The sequence below is a fragment of the Ursus arctos genome, unplaced genomic scaffold (genome assembly GCF_023065955.2).
Source record: "Ursus arctos isolate Adak ecotype North America unplaced genomic scaffold, UrsArc2.0 scaffold_6, whole genome shotgun sequence".
NCBI classification, from domain to species: domain Eukaryota; kingdom Metazoa; phylum Chordata; class Mammalia; order Carnivora; family Ursidae; genus Ursus; species Ursus arctos.
In genome coordinates this window covers 6,983,126-7,004,555 of record NW_026623078.1, presented here as the reverse complement: position 1 = coordinate 7,004,555, position 21,430 = coordinate 6,983,126, and the positions used below count along the sequence as shown (strand labels likewise).

General features: G+C 42.6%; 1 protein-coding gene and 1 pseudogene across 1 annotated transcript; both read left to right on the top strand.

The window, feature by feature from the left end:
• The first annotated feature begins 7,630 nt into the window (after positions 1-7,630).
• On the top strand, positions 7,631-8,899 carry LOC113249774 (vasopressin V1b receptor-like). Its single transcript, XM_044381028.2, has one exon. The coding sequence runs from the start codon at positions 7,631-7,633 to the stop codon at positions 8,897-8,899; it is 1,269 nt and encodes a 422-aa protein (XP_044236963.2).
• Positions 8,900-9,020: 121 nt separating this feature from the next.
• On the top strand, positions 9,021-17,656 carry LOC125281047 (olfactory receptor 4S2-like; annotated as a pseudogene).
• The last annotated feature ends 3,774 nt before the right edge of the window (positions 17,657-21,430 follow it).

Below are 21,430 nucleotides of genomic sequence, written 5' to 3'. Positions count from 1 at the left end.
AAAAATTGACTCCTCACTTCAGTAGTCCTTTGGGCAGGCTAGTCTCTCAGGCCAGCATCTACCTTTACCTTCTGTGATTAAGTGCCTTCAGGAGAGCAACTAGGAAAAATAAGCAGTTGTGTGGAATGAATATGTGGTTGTGTCTCCGGAACTCAAAGCTAATTATGAATTGTCCTTTACTCTGTAAAACCAAGGTTCCTCTAGGGAAAAAGACAGGCATATAGTCAATCCCCAGAGAGATATAGAAAAAAGTTTTCTGGCTTGTGAGGAATTAAAAATAGACAAATTAAAGACAATGACACCACTGTTTCTAATGCATGAAGTAAATCCATTATGGCACATTTTTGGGTTTCTTCAGCATCAGTGGTCTAATTTAACTAGCTTTCGACTTTAAAAAAAATTTTAAGATATGTATTTATTCCAGAGCGAGAGAGCATGAGCCGGGGAGTAGGGGCAGAGGGAGAAGGAGAAGCAGGCTCCCCGTTGAGCAGGGAGCCCAATGCGGGCCTCAATCCTGGGACCTCAGTGTGGGCCTTGATCCTGGGACCCCAGGGATCATGACCTCAGCCAAGGGCAGCGGTTCAGTCGACTGAGCCACCTGGGCACCCCTATTTCTATTAGCTTTGTGCTGTCATAGCATGATGAGTTCTCTTAAGATTCTTGCAAATATTTCCAATATTCTTCTAAGCTTTACTGTGTGCATGTATTTTTTTTAAAGAGTTTTCCTTTTTTCATGAGTGTAAGGAGCCCATATAATCATATTACAAAAATATTTTATCTAATATGTTTCCTGCATATTTCTTTAAGATATCACCATGTGAATGCGTTTCTAGGGAATTTCTGGAGTCAGGCATAGTAATACAGAATAATAAAATGCTCATTCCCATTTGGTATTTGAGCAAAAAGAATAATTGATACATTCAGACTGAAAGTAAAGGGATGGAGTAACATCTTTCACGCAAATGGACCTCAAAAGAAACCTGGGGTAGCAATTCTCATATCAGATAGATTGGATTTTAAACTAAAGACTATAGTTAGAGATACAGAAGGGCACTATATTATTCTTAAAAGATGTATCCAACAAGTGGATATGGCAATTATAAATATCTATGCCCCCAACAGGGGAGCAGCAAGATACACAAGCCAACTCTTAACCAGAATAAAGAGACATATAGATAAAAATACATTAATAGTAGGGGACCTCAACACCCCACTATCAGAAATAGACAGAACACCCTTACAAAAACTAAGCAACGAATCAAAGGCTTTGAATGCCATACTCAATGAGTTGGACCTCATAGATATATATAGAACACTATACCCCAGAACCAAAGAATACTCATTCTATTCTGATACCCATGGAACATTCTCAAGAATAGACCATGCTCTGGGACACAAAACAGGTCTCAACCGATACCAAAAGACTGAAATGATTCCCTGTATATTCTCAGACCACAACGCTTTGAAAGTGGAACTCAACCACAAGGAAAAATTTGGAAGAAACTCAAACACTTGGAGTCTAAGAATCATCCTGCTCAGGAATGATTCAATAAACCAGGATATCAAAAATCAAATTAAACAATTTATGGAGACCAACAAGAATGAAAACACAATGGTCCAAAACCTATGGGATACTGCAAAGGCAGTCCTAAGGGGGAAATACATAGCCATCCAAGCCTCACTCAAAAGAATAGAAAAATCTAAAATGCAGTTTTTATATTCTCACCTCAAGAAGCTGGAACAGCAACAGAGGGACAGGCCTAATCCACTCACAAGGAAGCAGTTGACCAAGAGTAGAGCAGAAATCAATGAATTAGAAAGCAGGAGTACAGTAGAGCAGATCAACAGGACTAGAAGCTGGTTCTTTGAGAGAATTAATAACATTGACAGACCTCTGGCAAGACTTATCCAAAAGAATAAAGGACCCAAATTAATAAAATTATGAATGAAAAAGGAGAGGTCACAACCAACACCAAGGAAATTGGAAGGATTATTAGAAACTTTTATCAACAGCTTTATGCCAATAAATTAAGCAATCTGGAAGACATGGAGGCCTTCCTGGAAACCCATAAACTACCAAGACTGAAACAGGAAGAAATTGATTTTTTAAAAAGGCCAATTAATTATGAAGAAATTGAGTCAGTGATAAACAATCTTCCAAATAACAAAACTCCAGGCCTGGATGGTTTTCCTGGGGAATTCTACCAAACATTCAAAGAAGAAATAATACCTATTCCCCTAAAGCTATTTCAAAAAATAGAAACAGAAGGAAAGCTACCAAACTCATTCTATGAGGCCAATATTACCTTGATCCCCAAACCAGGCAAAGACCCTAACAAAAAGGAGAATTACAGACCGATTTCCCTAACGAATATGGATGCCAAAATCTTCAACAAGATCCTGGCAAATAGAATCCAACTATACATTAAAAGGATTATCCATCATGACCAAGTGGTATTCATCTCTGGGATGCAGGGGTGGTACAACATTCGCAAATCTATCAGTGTCTTAGATTTTATTCAGAAACAAAAATTCAGAAATCATATGATTCTCTCAATAGATGCAGAAAAAGCATTTGACAAAATACAGCATCCTTTTCTGATTAAAACCCTTCAGAGTGTAGGAATAGAGGGTTCATTTCTCAAGCTCATAAAAGCCATCTATGAAAAGCCTACAGAAAATATTATTCTCCTGATCTTATTCTCAAGATCAGGAACAGGACAAGGATGCCCACTCTCGCCACTATTATTCAACATAGTACCAGAAGTCCTTGCAACAGCAATCAGACAACAAAAAGGGATAAAAGGTATCCAAATCGGCAAAGAAGAAGTCAAACTGATACTCTATATGGAAAACCCAAAAGAATCCACTCCCAAACTACTGGAAGTTATAGAGCAATTCAGTAATGTGGCGGGATACAAAATCAATGCTCAGAAATCAGTTGCATTTCTATACACGAATAATGAGACTGAAGAAAGAGAAATTAGGGAATCCATCCCATTTACAATAGCACCAAAAACCATACGTTACCTTGGAATTAACTTAACCAGAGACGTAAAGGACCTATATTCTAGAAACTATAAATCACTCTTGAAAGACATTGAGGAAGACACAAAACGATGGAAAAATATTCCGTCCTCATGGATTGGAAGAATTAACATAGTTAAAATGTCCATGCTACCCAGAGCAATCTACACTTTCAATGCCATCCCGATCAAAATACCAAGGAAATTTTTCAAAGAACTGGAACAAATAGTCCTTAAATTTGTATGGAACCAGAAAAGACCCCGAATTGCCAAGGAACTGTTGAAAAGGAAAAACAAAGCTGGGGGCATCACAATGCCGGATTTCGAGCTGTACTACAAAGCTGTGATCACAAAGACAGCATGGTACTGGCACAAAAACAGACACATACACGAATGGAACAGAATAGAGAACCCAGAAATGGACCGTCGGCTCTTTGGGCAACTAATCTTTGATAAAGCAGGAAAAAACATCCAGTGGAAAAAAAAGACAGTCTCCTCAATAAATGGTGTTGGGAAAATTGGACAGCTACATGCAAAAGAATGAAACTTGACCACTCTCTCACACCATACACAAAGATAAACTCCAAATGGATGAAAGACCTCGATGTGAGACAGGAATCCATCAAAATTCTAGAGGAGAAGATAGGCAGCAACCTCTACGACATCGGCCACAGCAACCTTTTTCATGACACATCTCCAAAGATAAGAGAAACAAAAGATAAAATGAACTTATGGGACTTCATCAAGATCAAAAGCTTCTGCACAGCCAAGGAAACAGTCAAAAAAACTAAGAGGCAGCCCACGGAATGGGAGAATATATTTGCAAATGATGCTACAGATAAAAGACTGGTATCCAAGATCTACAAAGAACTTCTCAAACTCAATATGCAAGAAACAAATAAATCATAAAATGGGCAGAAGATATGAACAGACACTTTTCCAATGATGACATACAAATGGCTAAGAGACACATGAAAAAATGTTCAAAATCATTAGCCATCAGGGAAATTCAAATCAAAACCACACTAAGATACCACCTTATGCCAGTTAGAATGGCAAAAATCAACAAGGCAGGAAACAGCAATTGCTGGAGAGGATGTGGAGAAAGGGAATCCCTCCTACATTATTGATGGGAATGCAGGTTGGTTCAGCCACTCTGGAAAACAGTGTGGAGGTCCCTTAAAAAGTTAAAAATTGAGCTACCCTATGACCCAGCCACTGCAATACCGGGTATTTACCCCAAAGATACAGATGTAGTGAAGAGAAGGGCCATATGCACCCCAATGTTCATAGCATCATTATCCGCAATAGCTAAATTGTGGAAGGAACCGAGATGCTCTTCAACAGATGACTGGATTAAGAAGCTGTGGTCCATATATACAGTGGAATATTACTCAGCTATCAGAAGGAACGATTTCTCAACATTTGCTGCAACATGGACGGCACTGGAGGAGGTAATGCTAAGTGAAATAAGGCAAGCAGAGAAAGACAATTATCATATGATTTCTCTCATTTATGGAACATAAGAACTAGGAAGATCGGTAGGGGAAGAAAGGGATAAAGAAAGGGGGGTAATCAGAAGGGGAAGTGAAGCATGGGAGACTACGGACTCTGAGAAACAAACTGAGGGCTTCAGAGGGGCAGGGGTGGGGGAATGGGATAAACTGGTGATGGGTAGTAAGGAGGGCACATATTGCAAGGTGCACTGGGTGTTATACGCAACTAATGAATCATAGAACCTTGCATCAGAAACCAGGGATGTACTGTATGGTGACTAACATAATGTAATAAAAAATATTTAAAAAAAAGAAGAGCAGAAATGATAAAACAAAGTATTGATGACATTAAAATGTAAATTTTTTGTGTCACAAATGACCCCATAAACAAAGTTAAATGATAAGTGGCAGATAGAGGAAAATATCTACTATGTATCAGAATCCATAAAAGTTCATATCAGAACATGTAAAGAAGTCCTACAAATCAGTAAGAAAAATGGCCTAATCAAAAATTATGCAGAGGATATGAACAATCCACGGAAGAGGAAACCCAAACAACAAAAAAATATATGGAAATTTACCTCCAATAATTAGGGATCAGAGAAAAAGGAAAAGCAAAATGGGATTCTATTTCACACCAATCAGGTTTGTGAAAATGAACAATTCTGACTGTGAGGATGTCAGGAAAGTCATATGCAGCCAGTGGGAGAATAGATCAATACAATGAATTTAGAGATAAAAGTTAGGATATGGTCCTACCTAATTGAAAATTCATGCATTGTATGACCCAAGAATACCAATACCCAGCATATACTTCTGGATGTAAACCCCAGAAAATTCTCACACATGAACACAAGGAGGCATACATAAGAATAGTCATTGTAGCATTTTAAAAAATAGCATAAATAAATAAATAAATAAATAAATAAATAAATAAATAAATAGCTAGAACTAAATTCAATGATAAAAATAGGGTTCAGGATAAATAAAATGTGTCATATTCACGTTTGAATACGTGCAGTAATTAAACTGAATGAACTTGATCTATCTCACGTATGATCATGGACAGATCTCAAAAATCAACTAGAATTTTATAAGTACGTTCTAGAGTGGTATTTCTACTATGGTATCATTTATGTAATACACAATATTCTAAAAATGTGTAAGTATACATAATTTTAATGAATATATCCAGAAATAAATGGGAACAAGAAAACAGAGACCAGCTAGACAGCCCTTTATAGAAATTCTGCTGTGAGAGGCGAGAGATGGCTGTAGCTAGAGGTGGGGGTACAGGGTCTGAGGAGGGTGATGACTTTTTTTTTAATGGACAACAGTAGAGTTTGTTTGCCTGCAGAGGGGAATGAACCAGTAGAGAGACTTAAAATTATCATTCAAAGAGAGCAAAATCCTGGAGAAGGTGGGGCCTGGGTTGAAGTGCAGGAGGGGATGCTACAGTATTTGGGGGGAGAGATGGTGTTTGCACCCAGGCAGTGGGAGGAAGTGGAGATGAATTTGTAGGTGTTTAGGAGGTAATCTCTTCAAGAAGCATGTTAATTGCGTGGGTGGGTGGGTGACACTGAAGGGGCATCTGGTTTGATGACAGGGAGAGACAAGAGGACTTCTGATCAATGATAGACCCTGCGCTTTCTGAGGGTGGTGGACTATGCTGTTGTCACTCCCAAAGAACTTCTCATCTGTAATCCACCTGCTGTATGTCCCCTGAGCACCAGTGCTTCTCACACACTGGGCATTAGCTTCCTTCTTGGAAAGGCACGCAGCGCGGGAAGGTTCTGCCCCTGTGGCATACTGGTTCTGTGATCTTCTAGAGCAAGTCACGCTACTTCTCTGGGCCTGTTTTCTGCCCCCTCAGGGTGGTTAACTGCGTTTGCGATTTTGTCCATGAAACACTGTGGGGAGGCCGCGGGTTAGGACTTCTGCGGACACACACAGCGGACCCCCCCCCCCCGCCGCTCCCCCACCCCAGCGCCCCAGGGCTCCGGGGTCCACCCCGCGCCTCTGTCCTATCTCCGCCACCGCTCCCTCTCCACACTCGGCTTTCTCTTCCTGCCTTGTGGCTCCAAGTCTCCCACCAGTGGCTGCGGTCAGACGTCGTCGCCAAGGGCTTGAGGGCTCCGTCTGGGGGCGCCACCTCGCCCACCTGACCACCCCTGCAGACTCTGGACCCTTCGCGGCCTAACAGGGAGCCCTGGGCAGGGGACACTCCCAATAGCGCTGCCAGCCTTAGGGGCCCCACGTCGCAGAGGGACCACCCCCTCCTCCCTGCGTGTGCACCTGTCTTGGGAGACAGTCCGACGGTTCCGGGGTGCGAGCATAGATGAAGTCCGGGGGTCTGGCAGGACTGTGAGCGCTTGTCTGTGTCTTCTGCTTCTCTCGCTCCCTGTCCCTGCTCGGCTGCCCTTTCTCCCTCCCCGACACCCCCCCCCCCCGCCCCTTCCCAGCCTCTCGTCCTCCTGCAGGCAGCGCGTGGTGGGGAGCCTCACTCCGCCCTCCTCTGCCGGAGCCAACCAGCGCGCGGAGGGGCCGCTGGGCTCCTGCTGCAAGCCCATAAAACCCCCACTGGGCTCCAGCCGCTGTGCTCCCTCCTCTGCTGGTCAGGGCTCCCGCCCCGCGCGGGCTTCCCTGGGGCTTCCAGCCCAGCGGGCGTCCCCCATGGCCCTGACCTCACCACCAAGCAGGCTTAGGGACATCCGCTTTCCGCTTCCAGAAAAGTTGGGAGAAAGTGAATTTCCGGTGGATTGGGAAGTGGTGGCAGCTCCCCAGGCTTCCTTCCCTTCCAGAAGCCTCACCCTGCACAGCCTCAACCATTCTTCTTTTCCTGACACCCTGTCCTCCTCCCTGAGCCCTCTTTCTCCTCGCTCCTAGCTTCCCTCCACATTGTGGGATCAGGATCTCCTCCTTCCTTATCTCTTTCTCTCTCCTCCTCTCTATTCCTACCTATTTTCACCTTCTCCCTGTCATTCCCCCTTCTCCCCATCTGAAACCTTGCCCTTTTCCCTCCATTTCACCCATCAGACCTCTCCACTTGCCTCCACACTGTGCGCCCCTCTCTCAGCCTCCTTCCCTTCCCTCCCAGCAAAGTCAGCCATGGATTATGGGTCTGCCTGGGCTGCCAACCCCACTCCTCTGGGCCCCTTCTCTGCCCCCAATGCCACCACACCCTGGCTGGGCCGGGATGAGGAGCTGGCCAAGGTAGAGATCAGAGTCCTGGGCACCGTCCTGGTGCTGGCGACAGGGGGCAATCTGACTGTGCTGCTGACCCTGGGACAGCCCAGCCACAAGCGCTCCCGCATGCACCTGTTTGTTCTGCACCTGGCCCTGACTGACCTGGGCGTGGCACTCTTCCAGGTGCTGCCCCAGCTGCTGTGGGACATCACCTACCGCTTCCGGGGCCCTGACCTCCTCTGCCGGGCCGTCAAGTATCTGCAGGGGCTTAGCATGTTTGCCTCCACCTACATGCTGCTGGCCATGACGCTGGACCACTACCTGGCTGTTTGCCGCCCCCTGCGCAGCCTCCAGCAGCCCAGCCAGTCCACCTACCAGCTCATCGCTGCTCCCTGGCTGCTGGCTGCCATCCTCAGCCTGACTCAAGTCTTCATCTTTTCTTTGCGGGAGGTGATCCAGGGCACTGGGGTGCTGGACTGCTGGGCAGACTTCCGCAACCCCTGGGGGCCTCGGGTCTATATCACGTGGACCACCCTGGCCATCTTTGTCCTGCCTGTGGCCATGCTCATGGCCTGCTACAGCCTCATCTACCACGAGATCTGTAAAAACCTAGAAGTCAAGACGCAGACCCAGAAGGTGGAAGGAAGGGGCTGGAGGACTTGGGACAGGACCTCACCTTCTGGCCCAGCTGCAGCCATGCGGGGGCTGCCGTCCTGTGTCAGCAGCATCAGCACCATCTCCAGGGCCAAGATCCAAACCGTGAAAATGACTTTTGTCATCGTGCTGGCCTACATCGCCTGCTGGGCACCCTTCTTCAGCATCCACATGTGGTCTGTGTGGGACAAGAATGCCCCTGATGAAGATTCCACCGACGTGGCCTTCACCATCTCCATGCTCCTGGGCAGCCTCAGCAGCTGTTGCAATCCCTGGGTCTACATGGGCTTCAACAGCCACTTGCGGCCTCACCCCCTGTGCCGCCTGGCCTGCTGTGGGGGACCCCGGCCCCGGCCCCGCTCATGGCACTCCAGCGACAGCCCCTCGAGCCGCCGCACCACCCTGCTGACCTGCTCCAGCGGCTTGCCCACTCTCACCCTCAGCCCCAGACTCAGCGGGGACCCTGGGCCTGAAGGCTCACCAAAGGACTCAGTGCAGGTGGACGGCAAGGCCTCCACTGAGACCATCACCTTTTAGGGAACACTTGCCTGTGGGACTGGCGGAGGAGCTCTGCTCATCTCAGCACTGGGTGTAAAAGCTGGGAGGGCCAGGGTTGGAGTAGGGGGAGCCCACTTTGAAGCAGGGTGAGGGGGCCAGAATGGCCGTCCTACCCATGGTATTACAGGTGCCTCTGGTGTGCGGGCGGACCCTCGTTTGCTCCCAATCTCCCACCTTGGGAATCAGGGAGAGTCAAAGCCTCGCTTCCCTGATCCTGTGCATTCACAGGGTGCCTGGGGGCCCACACGTGTGGTGGGTGTGGTGCCCCAGATCTCAGGCGGGCTGAGGGTGGTCCTGTCTGGGGGTCTGCAGGTGGCAGAGACTCGGGCTGCTCTCCCGCCTTGACTGTTTGTCCCCATCCTAACCCGACTGGCACACCCAGTGCAACGAGGAGGGGGGAGAAGTGAGAACCTGTGAGAAAGATCCTCTTTCTCTGTCTAGATCCCAGGTTTGTTTGTTTGTATAGGGAGGCTTCTTTCATGAAGGAACCAAAGGGGGGGGGTACAGCAGGTACACCAGCTTTGCCCGCTGTGCCCGCCTGTCTGCTGAAGGGAGATGCACCTGTAACTGGTAGAAATTCCACAAATGCTCTTTTTTCTTCTCCCCATATCACCCACCCTTACAGGATGGATGACAGGGCAAAGTAAACCCTCAGGGGGGTGACCCCCTGGGAGGGAGTAGGCGAGGGAGGGAGGAAAGCAGAAGATGAAGATGGTCACAGTAAGATTAAGAGTGGGCAAAGCCTCTGAGGCAGCACGCGTTGGTGGCTCTCCTTCCTCCCCCAAGGGATCCACACGGCACCCTCCTCTGGGATGGCTCAGGGGAGACATCCTTATAAAAAGTGTGGCTGGATCATGACTCTAGACTTCCTTGAGGCTTTTCAGAGCTTCCCTATGAGCCATGCGTGCTGTGATGAAGTCAGGAGCCCAGGATTTGAGACTCGGCTCTGCCGTCAGGTACCTGTAGGACCTTGGGCAGGTGCCCTCCCTTCCCTGGGCCTCTGTCTTCTCACCCGTTAGGACAGAGATGACCCACTTATGGATCATCATGGACCTTGGTCTTTCCCAGCTCTGCCCTGTCATGACTTTGCAAGACTGGGCATGGGGTTATAGCAGAGCTCTTTCTAACCAACAGGCTCTAGAAGAGTTGCTGGATTTTCATGACAATGACATTTATACCCTTTGACTCAATTCTGGTGGCTGTGGGTCCCACCGTGGTCATACCGTCTACTTTTGCCCTCCATTCTGTGATGCTAAACCTGGGAGGGACAGCCGAGCAGGTAGACTCGGGGCTTTGCCCTGTGTATCCTCGTGATCAACAATGGGATTTAGATCACGGGGTGGCTTCCCCACCTGAATTCCGGATTCTAATCCTGAAAGAGCGTCAGCTGAAAAGTCTTGGTTCTGCCACGACTGATGGCCAATGTGGGGAGAATGCTGGCTAATCCTTCATCTCTGTTACGAAGTCAAATAGGACTGTGGATGTAAAAGAGGTTGGAAGACCCAGGAGCTCTCTACTAGTGGAAGGGGCTGCTAATCTGATTAAGAGCTCCTGAGAGCAGCTCCAGGGAACAGGCTCTCTGCCCTCTACTCTTAGGAAACTGTAGGAAATGGCCGTAACTTTGAGCTTTAAGAGGTCACTCAGCTCTGAGAAGCCTCCTTCGGCTTCCTTAGAAGAACCTAAACTGAGTGTTGTGAGTGAGCAAAGTGTCCCTAGCCTTCACTGCTGAAGAACTGGGGCATGGGACACAGACGCTAATGGGACCAAGGCTCAAGGCAGATGTGAGGGCCCATGGTCTCTCTACTGTGTTCTGTTGCCCATGTGAGCCCCTGACATTCAACCACTTCTTCCTTGTCCATCCATCCTGGAAGAGCTGGGCTTAGGAGCCTCCCATGCCAGCATGAGCTGCTGAAGTTTCCTGCCCTGCATATGTAAGCCACCCCTCCTCACACCACAGTTCCTCTTGCTTGTGTCCAAGTCAGTACCAGGTAAACCGTTGCCCGTTGTGATGACTGGGAGAAGGGACACCAGTTTTGTACTTCAAAGACTTTGCTTTGAGTCCTGCTCTTATCGCTTTTTTGTCTGTATGATCTTGGACAAGTCCTCTAATCTCTCTGAGCAACAGTTTCCTTGTTAAATAGAAACAACAATGCCTACCTTGTTGGGCAGGGGAGCCGTAAGATCATAGACCATAGAACACTCTACAGAGAAGATAACGATGGCCCAGCTCCGCACTGCATCTGGAGGCTAACCTCCTATGGGAAGCATGGAGGAGGGTCTCTGTTGTCTGGCGTTAATCTCACTTCTGACAGCTAACCCCGGGAGAAATGGAACCATGCTGTCTCGGAGCTGGGCACTTTTGTGAAATGTTTATGCCATCCTGTGGACTCTGTGGAATACAGCACATCAGTGCTTTAGAACCCACGTGGGGGCAGGGGATAAGGGGTGGGCAGGGCGGAGAACAGCAGGAGGTGAGCTGACCTTCTCTGGAGATTTCTGAGAATGGTTTTTTATGTTGTTTGGTATAGGCCAGTAAGTTTCCAGATGTCTGTGTTTGTGTTTTGTATGTAAATAGGTCTTTTATTTATCAAGGGGCTCTAGACTCAGTCCAGGCTGTGGTAAGCTTCCTCCTGGGTCAGAAATCCAGAGATGGGGTTAAAGTTGACCAATAAAACTCCTTAAGAACCAGAAAAAAAGAATGATTGGAATATAAAGCATTTATAGGTCATTATCATGCAATATGGGGATCTCTGTGCATCAACAGTCAGCTTGAGGTAGTAGAACCACAGTATGTATAGGGTGTTGGGAATGGGGTACAAAAGGGAGAGTGAACAAGAACCAAGTGCATTTCTCCACTTAATAATAATTTTGTCTAAGATCTGTTCTTTCTTAATGTCATCTGTGGCAGGCTACCATAGGTTGCTTACTACATTGGCTTTTGTACCATCCCAAATGGAAGTATGTCCACGTTGTAATGAAGTGAAGAAAGATTTTCCAAATTTTGTGTGCAACATGGTAGGGAATTTCACATTGTGATGGAAATGCTTTTATGAGGATCAAGCTTGCAAAGATCTTTCCCTTCTATTTCACAAGCTGGAAATTCACTGGAATTTTCTTCTGCCTTTGTGGACAGTAACATTTGGCATGTAGATTTGTTTTCTGTGGTATTTAGATTCACTTTCTGCTGACATAGTCCCTTTTTTGCAGCTTCACCAGGAGAGTTAGCAGCCAGCAGGCATTTCTTCTCCCTAACAGTTAGGGGTCAGCATTTTTTTTTTCTTTAACACCCATCCCTCCCAACCCTAACAAAAGAGAAAGAGGTAAGGACTTTAACTGATTTTTTTAAAAGTCTAGACATCACTTCTCTTACTAACTTTTCTTCATGAAGGTATTGAGAGCTTCTTCCATCATGGAAATTGATTTAAACTTCTCTATGGTGTTACACTTTCATCCACTGACACCAGATAGATGTGTCAACACACTGGTTAATGGATATGGGATTTTTTTTTTTTTTGGAGAAAATATAACTATCCAGAATAAAAAAATATATAATAATGAAAATTAAAAACTCATTGGACAGATTTAATAGTGGATGGGAGAGCACATAGGAGAATAAATTAACTAGAGACTACATCAGAAGACGTTGGACATTAATGCATTGTGAAGAGACAAAAAGAGAAAAATGAAAGAGAAGTTAAATGTGGAAGTCTAACATTAGTTTAATTGACAATTCCAAAGAAAGGAAGAGTCAAGTGATATTTAAAGAGCTAATATCTGAAAATTTTTATAGATTTGGTCAAGCACAAAAATCTAAAACTTCAAAGAGCAAGTCTAACACATTCTAACAGTATAAAATTAAAAATTTGTGATATACAAATTGTAAAAAATGGAAACTAAGGACAAAAGTAATAACTCAGGGGGCATGTGTGGCTCAGTCAGTTAAGTGTCCAACTCTTGGTTTTGGCTCAGGTCATGATCTCAGGGTCATGGAATGGAGCCCCATGTCAGTCTCTGCACTCAGAGGGGAGTCTGGTTGAGATTCTCTCTCACCCTCTCCCTCTGCCCCTACATTCATTCACCTGTGTGTGCTCTTTCTCTCTCTCTCTCTCTCTCTCTCTCTCTCTCAAATAAATGAATAAATCTTTAAAAAATAATAATAGCTGAAAAGGAATAAGGGAAAAACAGATTAGCATTCCAAAAACAACATTAGGCAGAAAGTTGATTTCTGAACAGTTACAGTGAAAACCAGATACAAGGGATTATATCTTGAATGTTGTGGGAATGGGAGGGTAACTGCCGTACTAGGATTGTATCAGCAAGAACAACATCTGTGAAGGATAATGTGGTAAAACTAAGGTAAAGTAATGACATGATAAATAGAAGCAATGTGGAGAAGGTGGAAAATGTGCCCTTCTTAACTGTGATAATAGGCAAACTTTGTGTTTTCCTTCTTTAGGCACAATTATTTTTTAAAAAAATCTTTCTCTGAAAGTTCTTTTATATATGATGTGTGATAAGCCCAGTGTGTGATGTCTGAGTGTTCTGTTTCTTCTGTCTGAGGTGTTTGTTGGCTCTCGTGCATAGCACCTTATTTCATGATATATTGTGGTAGGTAAAATAATGGCCTCCATAGATGTCCATGGCCTAAATCCTCAGGATAACATATTCAAACTCTGTCAACCTGCTACTTCACATGGCGAAATGGATTTTGCAGATGTGATTAAGATTAAGGACTGGGGATTGTCCTCATTTCTCTCAGTAGGCCCTTAACTTCAGAAACCAGAGAGATGGTAGCATGAGAAGGAATTCACTTACCCTTGCTGGCTTTGAAGAAGGAGGAAGGGAGCTACCAGCCAGGGAAGAGGGGAAGCCTTTAAAAACCAAAGAAGGGAAGGGTACAGATTCTTCCCTAGAGCCTCCAGGAAGGAATGTAACTCTCCCTACACCTTGATTTTTAGCCCAGAGTGGTCTTGTCAAACTGCTAATCTTCAGAACTATAACATGATAAATTTGTTTAAGCCACCAGTTTGTGGTAATTTGTTACATTACATTGCCAATAGAAAAGTAACACAGTTAATTTTGGCTCTGTCTGCTTACTGCCCTTGAAAAGTTCTTTGTGGGTTTTCTCTAAGACCCAGCAGGAGAACACCTTCCTTCCCGGAGGATTTGTGTTTGTGTCTGTCAGGCACCTGAGGACACTTTGTTAGGGATATCGTTAAGCAGAAGCAAAGTCTGAGATTCCCAATATATATACTAAGGCTGCTACCTTCATGAGTGTCTCTGTCTGGTCCAGACTTCTCAAAGATTTTTCTCTCCTCCATGGCCCTACCATATTCATTGTTAAGGCACCCTTCTGTACAGTTCATTTGAATTGGGTTAGGAAGCACACTTAGTTCTTTTTTATTTTTTTAATTTTAAAAATATTCTTTGAGTGTAGTTGGCCCACAATGTTAGTTTCAGGTGTACCACATAGTGATTTGAGAAGTCTCTATGTTATACAATGATCACCACAAGAGCAACTATCATCTGTCACCATGCAACACTGTTCCAATACCATTGACCATATTCCCTATGCTGTGCCTTCTATTCCCTTGACTTATTCATTCCATAAGTGGAAGCCCGTATCTCCCACTCCCCGTCACCCATTTTGCCCATCTCCACATTCCCCTCCCATTTCTCAACCATGAGTTTGTTCTCTGTATTTATAGATCTGATTCTTCTTGTTTGTTTATTTGTTTTGTCTTTTAGATTCCACATATGAGCAAAACCATATGGTATTTGTCTTTCTCAGTCCGACTTATTTCTCTTAGCATAATGCTCCTTAGGGTGGTCCATGTTGTTACAAATGGCAGGATCTTGTTCTTTTTTATGACTGAGTAATATTCCATTGTGTATATATATACCATACCTTCCTTATCCATTTGTCTTCCTGGACACTTAGGTTGCTTCCATATCTTGGCTATTGTAAATAATGCTGCAATAAACTAAGAGAGCACATTATCTTTTTGAATTAGTGTTTTTGTTTTCTTTGGGTAAATACCTGGTAGTTCTGTTTTCCACTTATCCTAAAGATGTACCTCTTTGTGTCCCAGTTTAAGATGAAGAGTATTTCCTAGGGGCACCTGGGTGGCTCAGTCGGTTCAGCATCTGCCTTCAGCTCAGGTCATGATCTCAGGGTCCTGGAATCGAGTCCTGCATTGGACTCCCTTATCAGCAGGGAGCCTGCTTCTCCTTCTGTCTCTCCCCCGATCATGCTCTCTCTCTCTCTCTTTATCTCTTTCCATCTCTTTCTCTCTCCCCTCATTCTTTCTCTCAGATAAATAAATAAAATCTTTTTTAAAAAAAGAGTATTTCCTATAAGGCTCCCCATCTAGGGAAGACCCTGAGACTTAACTTCCTTTTGCAAAGCTTCTGAAACAAATCCCCAAATTCACCACATTTGGAAATGCTGTCAGGGAAAATGAAAGTTTGGTGCTCCAGTGTTTAACTTTCTGGGTTCTGAATCACCCAAAAAATCCACTGTTGTTGTTGCTTTCTATCTTGTTAGCTTTTTGATGCATTTTATCAATTTTTTTCCCTGTTGGTAGTAATTCTGAACAATCTAGTTTTCCATTATTAGTAATTAAGGCAACTCCTGTCATTTCCACTTCTAAAAAAATCTTAATTTGTCCATTTCTCTTTGTTTCTACTGCTTTCACATTAATTCATGCTTTTTAAAATGTCTTATCTCTTAAAAACACCAAATCTATCCATTTATGTTTTTTTTTCCTTTGGCAGTATCCTAGTGTTAATATTATTGGTTATTTTCTGGAAGGCAGTCAGTTACCTGCTTTCCCATTTTCACCTGTCTGATCCTTCTAGAGTGACAGTCAAAAAACATTTATGAAATAATTTCAATTACTTCGAAAAAATTCTTTTGAATTCTTTCCACTCTTTTTAGAATAAAGCCAAAACTCCTTACCATGACCTCTAGGACTCTATAGGTTCTGACTTCTGACTACCTGTTCAAACTCATCTCATACTCCCCCTTATTCACTGTATTTCAGTCACAGTGCTCTCTGAAGTTGACACCTCTTACTTGCTCTCTGTCACATTGTTTTATTTGTTCATAGCAGTTATCAAAATCTGCAATTATTTTGTACCTTGTCTGTCTTTCGTATTAGAATGCTTACTCCAGGGGCGCCTGGGTGGCACAGCGGTTAAGCGTCTGCCTTCGGCTCAGGGCGTGATCCCGGCGTGATGGGATCGAGCCCCACATCAGGCTCCTCCGCTAGGAGCCTGCTTCTTCCTCTCCCACTCCCCCTGCTTGTGTTCCCTCTCTCGCTGGCTGTCTCTATCTCTGTCGAATAAACAAATAAAATCTTTAAAAAAAAAAAAAAAGAATGCTTACTCCACAAGGGATAGTATCTCTTCTATTCTGTTCAAAATCATAATCACCTCAGTCATTAGCACACTGCTGGCATATATTTGCAGCTCAATAAATATTTGTTGAATGAAAATACACATTCTTTATTTCCTATAGGAGTTTTACATGTTATCTGTGTTCATATTTGTTTATCACCTATGGCTGGATTTGTTAACTGTAGGTGAAAATTCACTGTGTGTTTGTAAATGACAAAATACTTTATCCTCCTTGTATGAGTACCAAATATTTTTCTTGTTCCCAGAAGAAATCCATACATTCGATTTTAATGTTTCTTCAATTTAATGGAGCTCCAATTCTAGTTGGTCATAGAGTAAAATAAGTGCTTTCATAAATTTTAAACAAGGGAAAGAATTTCGAGGGGAGAAAGAAATTGAATTTCTAATAATTTAAATGTGCTAGCCTTTTAAGAAAAAATATATGAACAACTTCTAACAGAAACTGCTAGCTAAGAAGCATTTATATGTAAGAATCCAAGTTCAGGTATTCAGAATGATTCCTTGTACAAATCAGAATGGTTTGGCTAGTTTACTTTCAAAAGAGCTGTGTTTTTCTTCATCATTTTATTACAGATTAGAATATAATACAAATATGCATTTTATTTTTTGTAAGACCACTTTGTTTTCACATGGAAAAACTGCTTAATCTGATTTTAATACATTTCATCTACTGGTTGCACTGATCACAAGAGCTAGCATTACTTCCACATATCTAGCATTCTTAAAAATGTACTATTATGTGTTCAACCAAACTGAATTTTATTTCTTTTTTTTATTATGTTCAGTTAGTCAGCATATAGTAAATCATAAGTTTTTGTTGTAGTGTTGTAGTGGGTCATTCCTTTGTTCAGACCCTCCTGACCTTTCAGCTGCCTTTCTGCAATAATCAGGTCATTGACCACTACTTTTGTGATGTCCACCCAGTCCTAAAACTTGACTAAAACAACCCTGGTAAATATGTTGGTGATTGCCAACAGTGGTCTCATCTCTCTGGGGTGTTTCCTCATTCTACTGGCCTCCTACACCGTCATTCTATTCAGTCTTCGCAAGCGGTCTTCAGAGAGCCGGCATAAGGCTCTCTCTACCTGTGGGTCTCATTTCACTGTAGTAACTTTCTTCTTTGTCCCTTGTTTCTTTATTTATCTGCGTCCATCCACTACTTTCCCACTGGATAAGGCTGTGTCTGTGTTCTATACTACCATTACCCCGATGTTAAACCCACTCATCTACACTCTGGGGAATGAGGATGTAAAGAATGCCATGAAATGGATATGGAGTCGCAAGGTCTCCTTGAAGGAAAAGCAGAAGGGATAGATCGTCAGAATTGCAAAATCAGAGAATTAGCTGATGCCTTCAGTGGTCTGTAACTTAGTAATGAGTTTAAGGAATAGTCTTTAAAATTCAACTGTCTTGTACAAGGTTTTCCCTGAACAGGCAATAATTTGAGACAGTTTTCTTTTTCTGTCTTTAGGTGGGCTAAACTTAGACGTTTCCATACTGTCAAGGTTTATCTTCTTTTACTTTTAGAGTAGGAGGGTAAAAACTCCAACTCAGTATCTCAGTTAAAGGGGTCTCATGTTGTAGACCCCTTTGATTCAAATTAAGCTTTCTTAATCTGTAATTGAATGATTTAGAAAGAGGTTACAAGAGAAAACTGTCTCTGAGGAATCTGACCATTTCTCTTAAAAACGGAAGTGTAATAGCTGAGTAGAATAGCTGGGTGGAAAAGGCAATTTTATTCTGAAGAACTTTTAATTTACTCTTTATTTTTTTACTCTTAAGATTTTATTTTATTTTTTAAAACATTTATTCTACTTATTTTGGAGAGACAGAGAGTGTGTGCACATGGAGGGAGGGGCAGAGGGAGAGAATCTTCAAGCAGACTCCCTGCTGAGCCCAGAGCCTGATGTGGTCTTGATCTCATGATCATACTTGAGCTGAAACCAAGAGTTTGACACGCATCCACTGAGCCACCCAGGCACCCCAAGATTTTATTTTTAAACAGTCTCTACACCCAATGTGGGGCTTGATCTCACAATCCCAAGATCATGAGTCGCATGCTCCACTGACTGAGCCAGCTGGGCACCCTCTGAGGAACTCTAGATCTTGTTCATGACTCATATCTTCCAAAAATTCTGCCCTGATTATTTTCCCTTAGTGTATTTAATCTCATTTCTATGGCTTATTAAGGATGTAAGTAATGTATCTTACTTCTTTTCCACTCCCCGTATATGGCACAATGCTGGATGCACCATAGATTCTTGTGACACAGTCTACCTGTTGTTACCCCAGTATCCATGGTTCCTTTTTCCTTAGTAACAGAGACTTGACATTACTTATGGTGGCCCCACTGAAACATTACATTTACCAGTCTGTCCCTTTCACGGGAGGTGGATACTATGATGTTGGTTGTAGTTGGTGAGTGAGACTTTTGAAAACTCTTTAAAATGATTTCTGTGCCCTTAGGCTTTCTATACATGATCACCACTAACACTTTTTTATGTTATTTTCTTATATGTCACTATATTTTTATTACATGTGTTATTTTATATGTCATTATATTTTTCATATTATTTTTTCTCTGGAGAAAAGGATCAGTCTATCCTTTTTACTTATACCTATTTAAAAAAATAAATATGTTGAACTTATATTTAAAACTGTGGGCTACATTAGTTTTCCCTTTTCTCTCTAAGATCTAAATAAGTTAACAACAATAACAACAGCAATGGGGAAACAAGTTTATACTCAGAGCAACAAAGAAAACAGGACAGAAGTTAGACTGTGCAGACAGAAGATTCCAACAAATATTTGGAAAAGAGAAGACAAAGGTGTAATTGCTTTGGCCATATAAAAAGGCTAACGCTAAAATAGCAACTGAGGGGGATACTGAGGAGAAATAGACAGATTTATCTCCCAGAATCCCTGACATGTTTGAGATGCCAGGGCACCACGTAAAGGAGATGGTGGCATTCAGGGCTAGTAATAGGGAGATTAAGAGAAAGGAATGGTTCAGTCTCCCATCCTCTCTCTTCACTCCCAAAGGCTCACACAGGCTTATGCTTCACATACAGAATATTGATATCTTTGCATTAAGAAATTAAATTATATTAGAGAAAAGTCTTTCACGTTCTGCCTTTGGAGATCATAAATTGGATGGCTGTTTCTCTGCTAGAACCCTGACCAGAATCCAACCAGTTCGTTGGCTCTGCTCTATTGATCCAGAGTTTTTGGTCAAAATTTTGACGCCAAATTCTTTAATACATATAAGATGTTAAAGTAAAAAGTAAGACTTTAGGAAGGCCCACAGGAATTTTGTGGAATCCAAGATAACACAGAAAAAAATTCACTTTGAAAACCACTGATATCTTTACATTGATCAGAGATAATATTTGCAATTCTGAAATGAGAACATGATATTAAAAAAAACTAAACAATAAAAATATTATTTTTGGAAACAAAATAAAAGGAGTAATAAATAAAATTAAGACAAATCAACAGAGGTTGAAAGATAGAGTCAAAGAAGTCTCCATGAAAGTAGAATTTTAAAAAAATCAAAGAAATGAACAATAGAAAAAAATATGAAAAATCTAAGCAAGAGGTAAAACATTCAACTCATATTTGTTTCCAGAGAAAACAGAGGGAAGAATTTAAAAGAAACAATGAAAGGAAAACTCATAGCAGGAAAGTTTAAGTCTCCAGATACAAAATATGTATTGATTGCCCACCCTAGTATGTGAAAACAAGAACTAAGGTGCTTTATTATGCAATTTTATTCCCCTAGAGGTTGAGAAGATTATAAAATTATTGAGAGAGACAGAAAAAAATGTAGGCCACAAAACAGTAAGTAAAATCCAAAAGGCATTAGAGTAGTAACAACACTGGACCCTTCAATATGGTAGAAAAGTGTCCGAAACTGATTTTCAGCCTAGAATTCTAGACAGAACAAAACCACCAATCAGATATGAAAGTAGTATAAGACCTTTTCAGCCATGCAAAGATTTATAAAATTTATAAGTACCCTTTCTTTGAATGTATGGGAGGATGTGTCCCAGCAAAAGCAACAAAGAGGAAGAGATAAGCTCAAGGAATCCGTGTAGGGGTGGCCCAAAGCACTTTTAAGGTGAGAGCTGTCTAGCAGGCATAGGGGGCGATAGAAAGCAGAAGGATAGAAGCCCCAGGACGGGAGGCTTCAGAAAACAGAGATAAGTGGGAATTTGTATTATCTATGATGATGGAGCATCTTAGTCATAAGGGCATAGGAAATAGGACGGAACAAGTTGATGGGCTTAAGGACACATTTATAGAAAATTATCTATATCATTTAGAACCCTAAGAGAAAACTGATGACACACTCCAAATAGAATAATTCACAAAGAGAAACTCACAGAGGGACTGTCTATAAAATGTTAGATATGGAGGAGTCATATGGGGCAGTACCATAACCAGGGATTAGAAGCAGTAGAGCTGTTAACACCATTATGCCTAAAGGGATTGGCAGAAAGGGTAGATAAATCCAAAAAGAGAGAGAGTTTCTTCTCGATTTTTTAAAATTAAGACTTAATTATCTTAAAACAGTCTTAGGTCCACAGCAAAATTAAAGTAAAGGAACAAAGATTTTCCATACCTCCCCTGCCCCCACACATGCATAGCTTCCCTCATTTTCAGTGTCCTCCAGCAGAGTGGTATATTTGTTACAAAACATCATAATCACCCAATGTCCATAGCTTACATTATGGCTTACTCTTGGTGCTGAATATTTTGCAGGTTTGGACAAATGTATAATGACATGGATCTATCATGATATTATTATACAGAGTAGTGTCATTGCCCTAAAAATTCTCTGTGCTCTGCCTTTTCATCCTTCCTTATCCCCACCCCCGCCCCCTGCCCCCCAAGCCCTGGGAACCATTGATCTTTTTACTGCCTCCATAGTTTTGCCTTTTCCAGATGTCATATAATTGGAATTATATAGTATGTAGCATTTTCAGATTGGCTTCTTTCACTTAGTACTATGCCTTTAAGTTTCCTCCATGTTCCTTTTTTTTCAGTTGAAATATAATTGACACACAATGTTACATTAATTTTAGG

Excerpts from the sequence above, each read along its gene's own strand:
- LOC113249774 (XM_044381028.2), top strand. The coding sequence starts at position 7,631 with ATGGATTATGGGTCTGCCTGGGCTGCCAACCCCACTCCTCTGGGCCCC.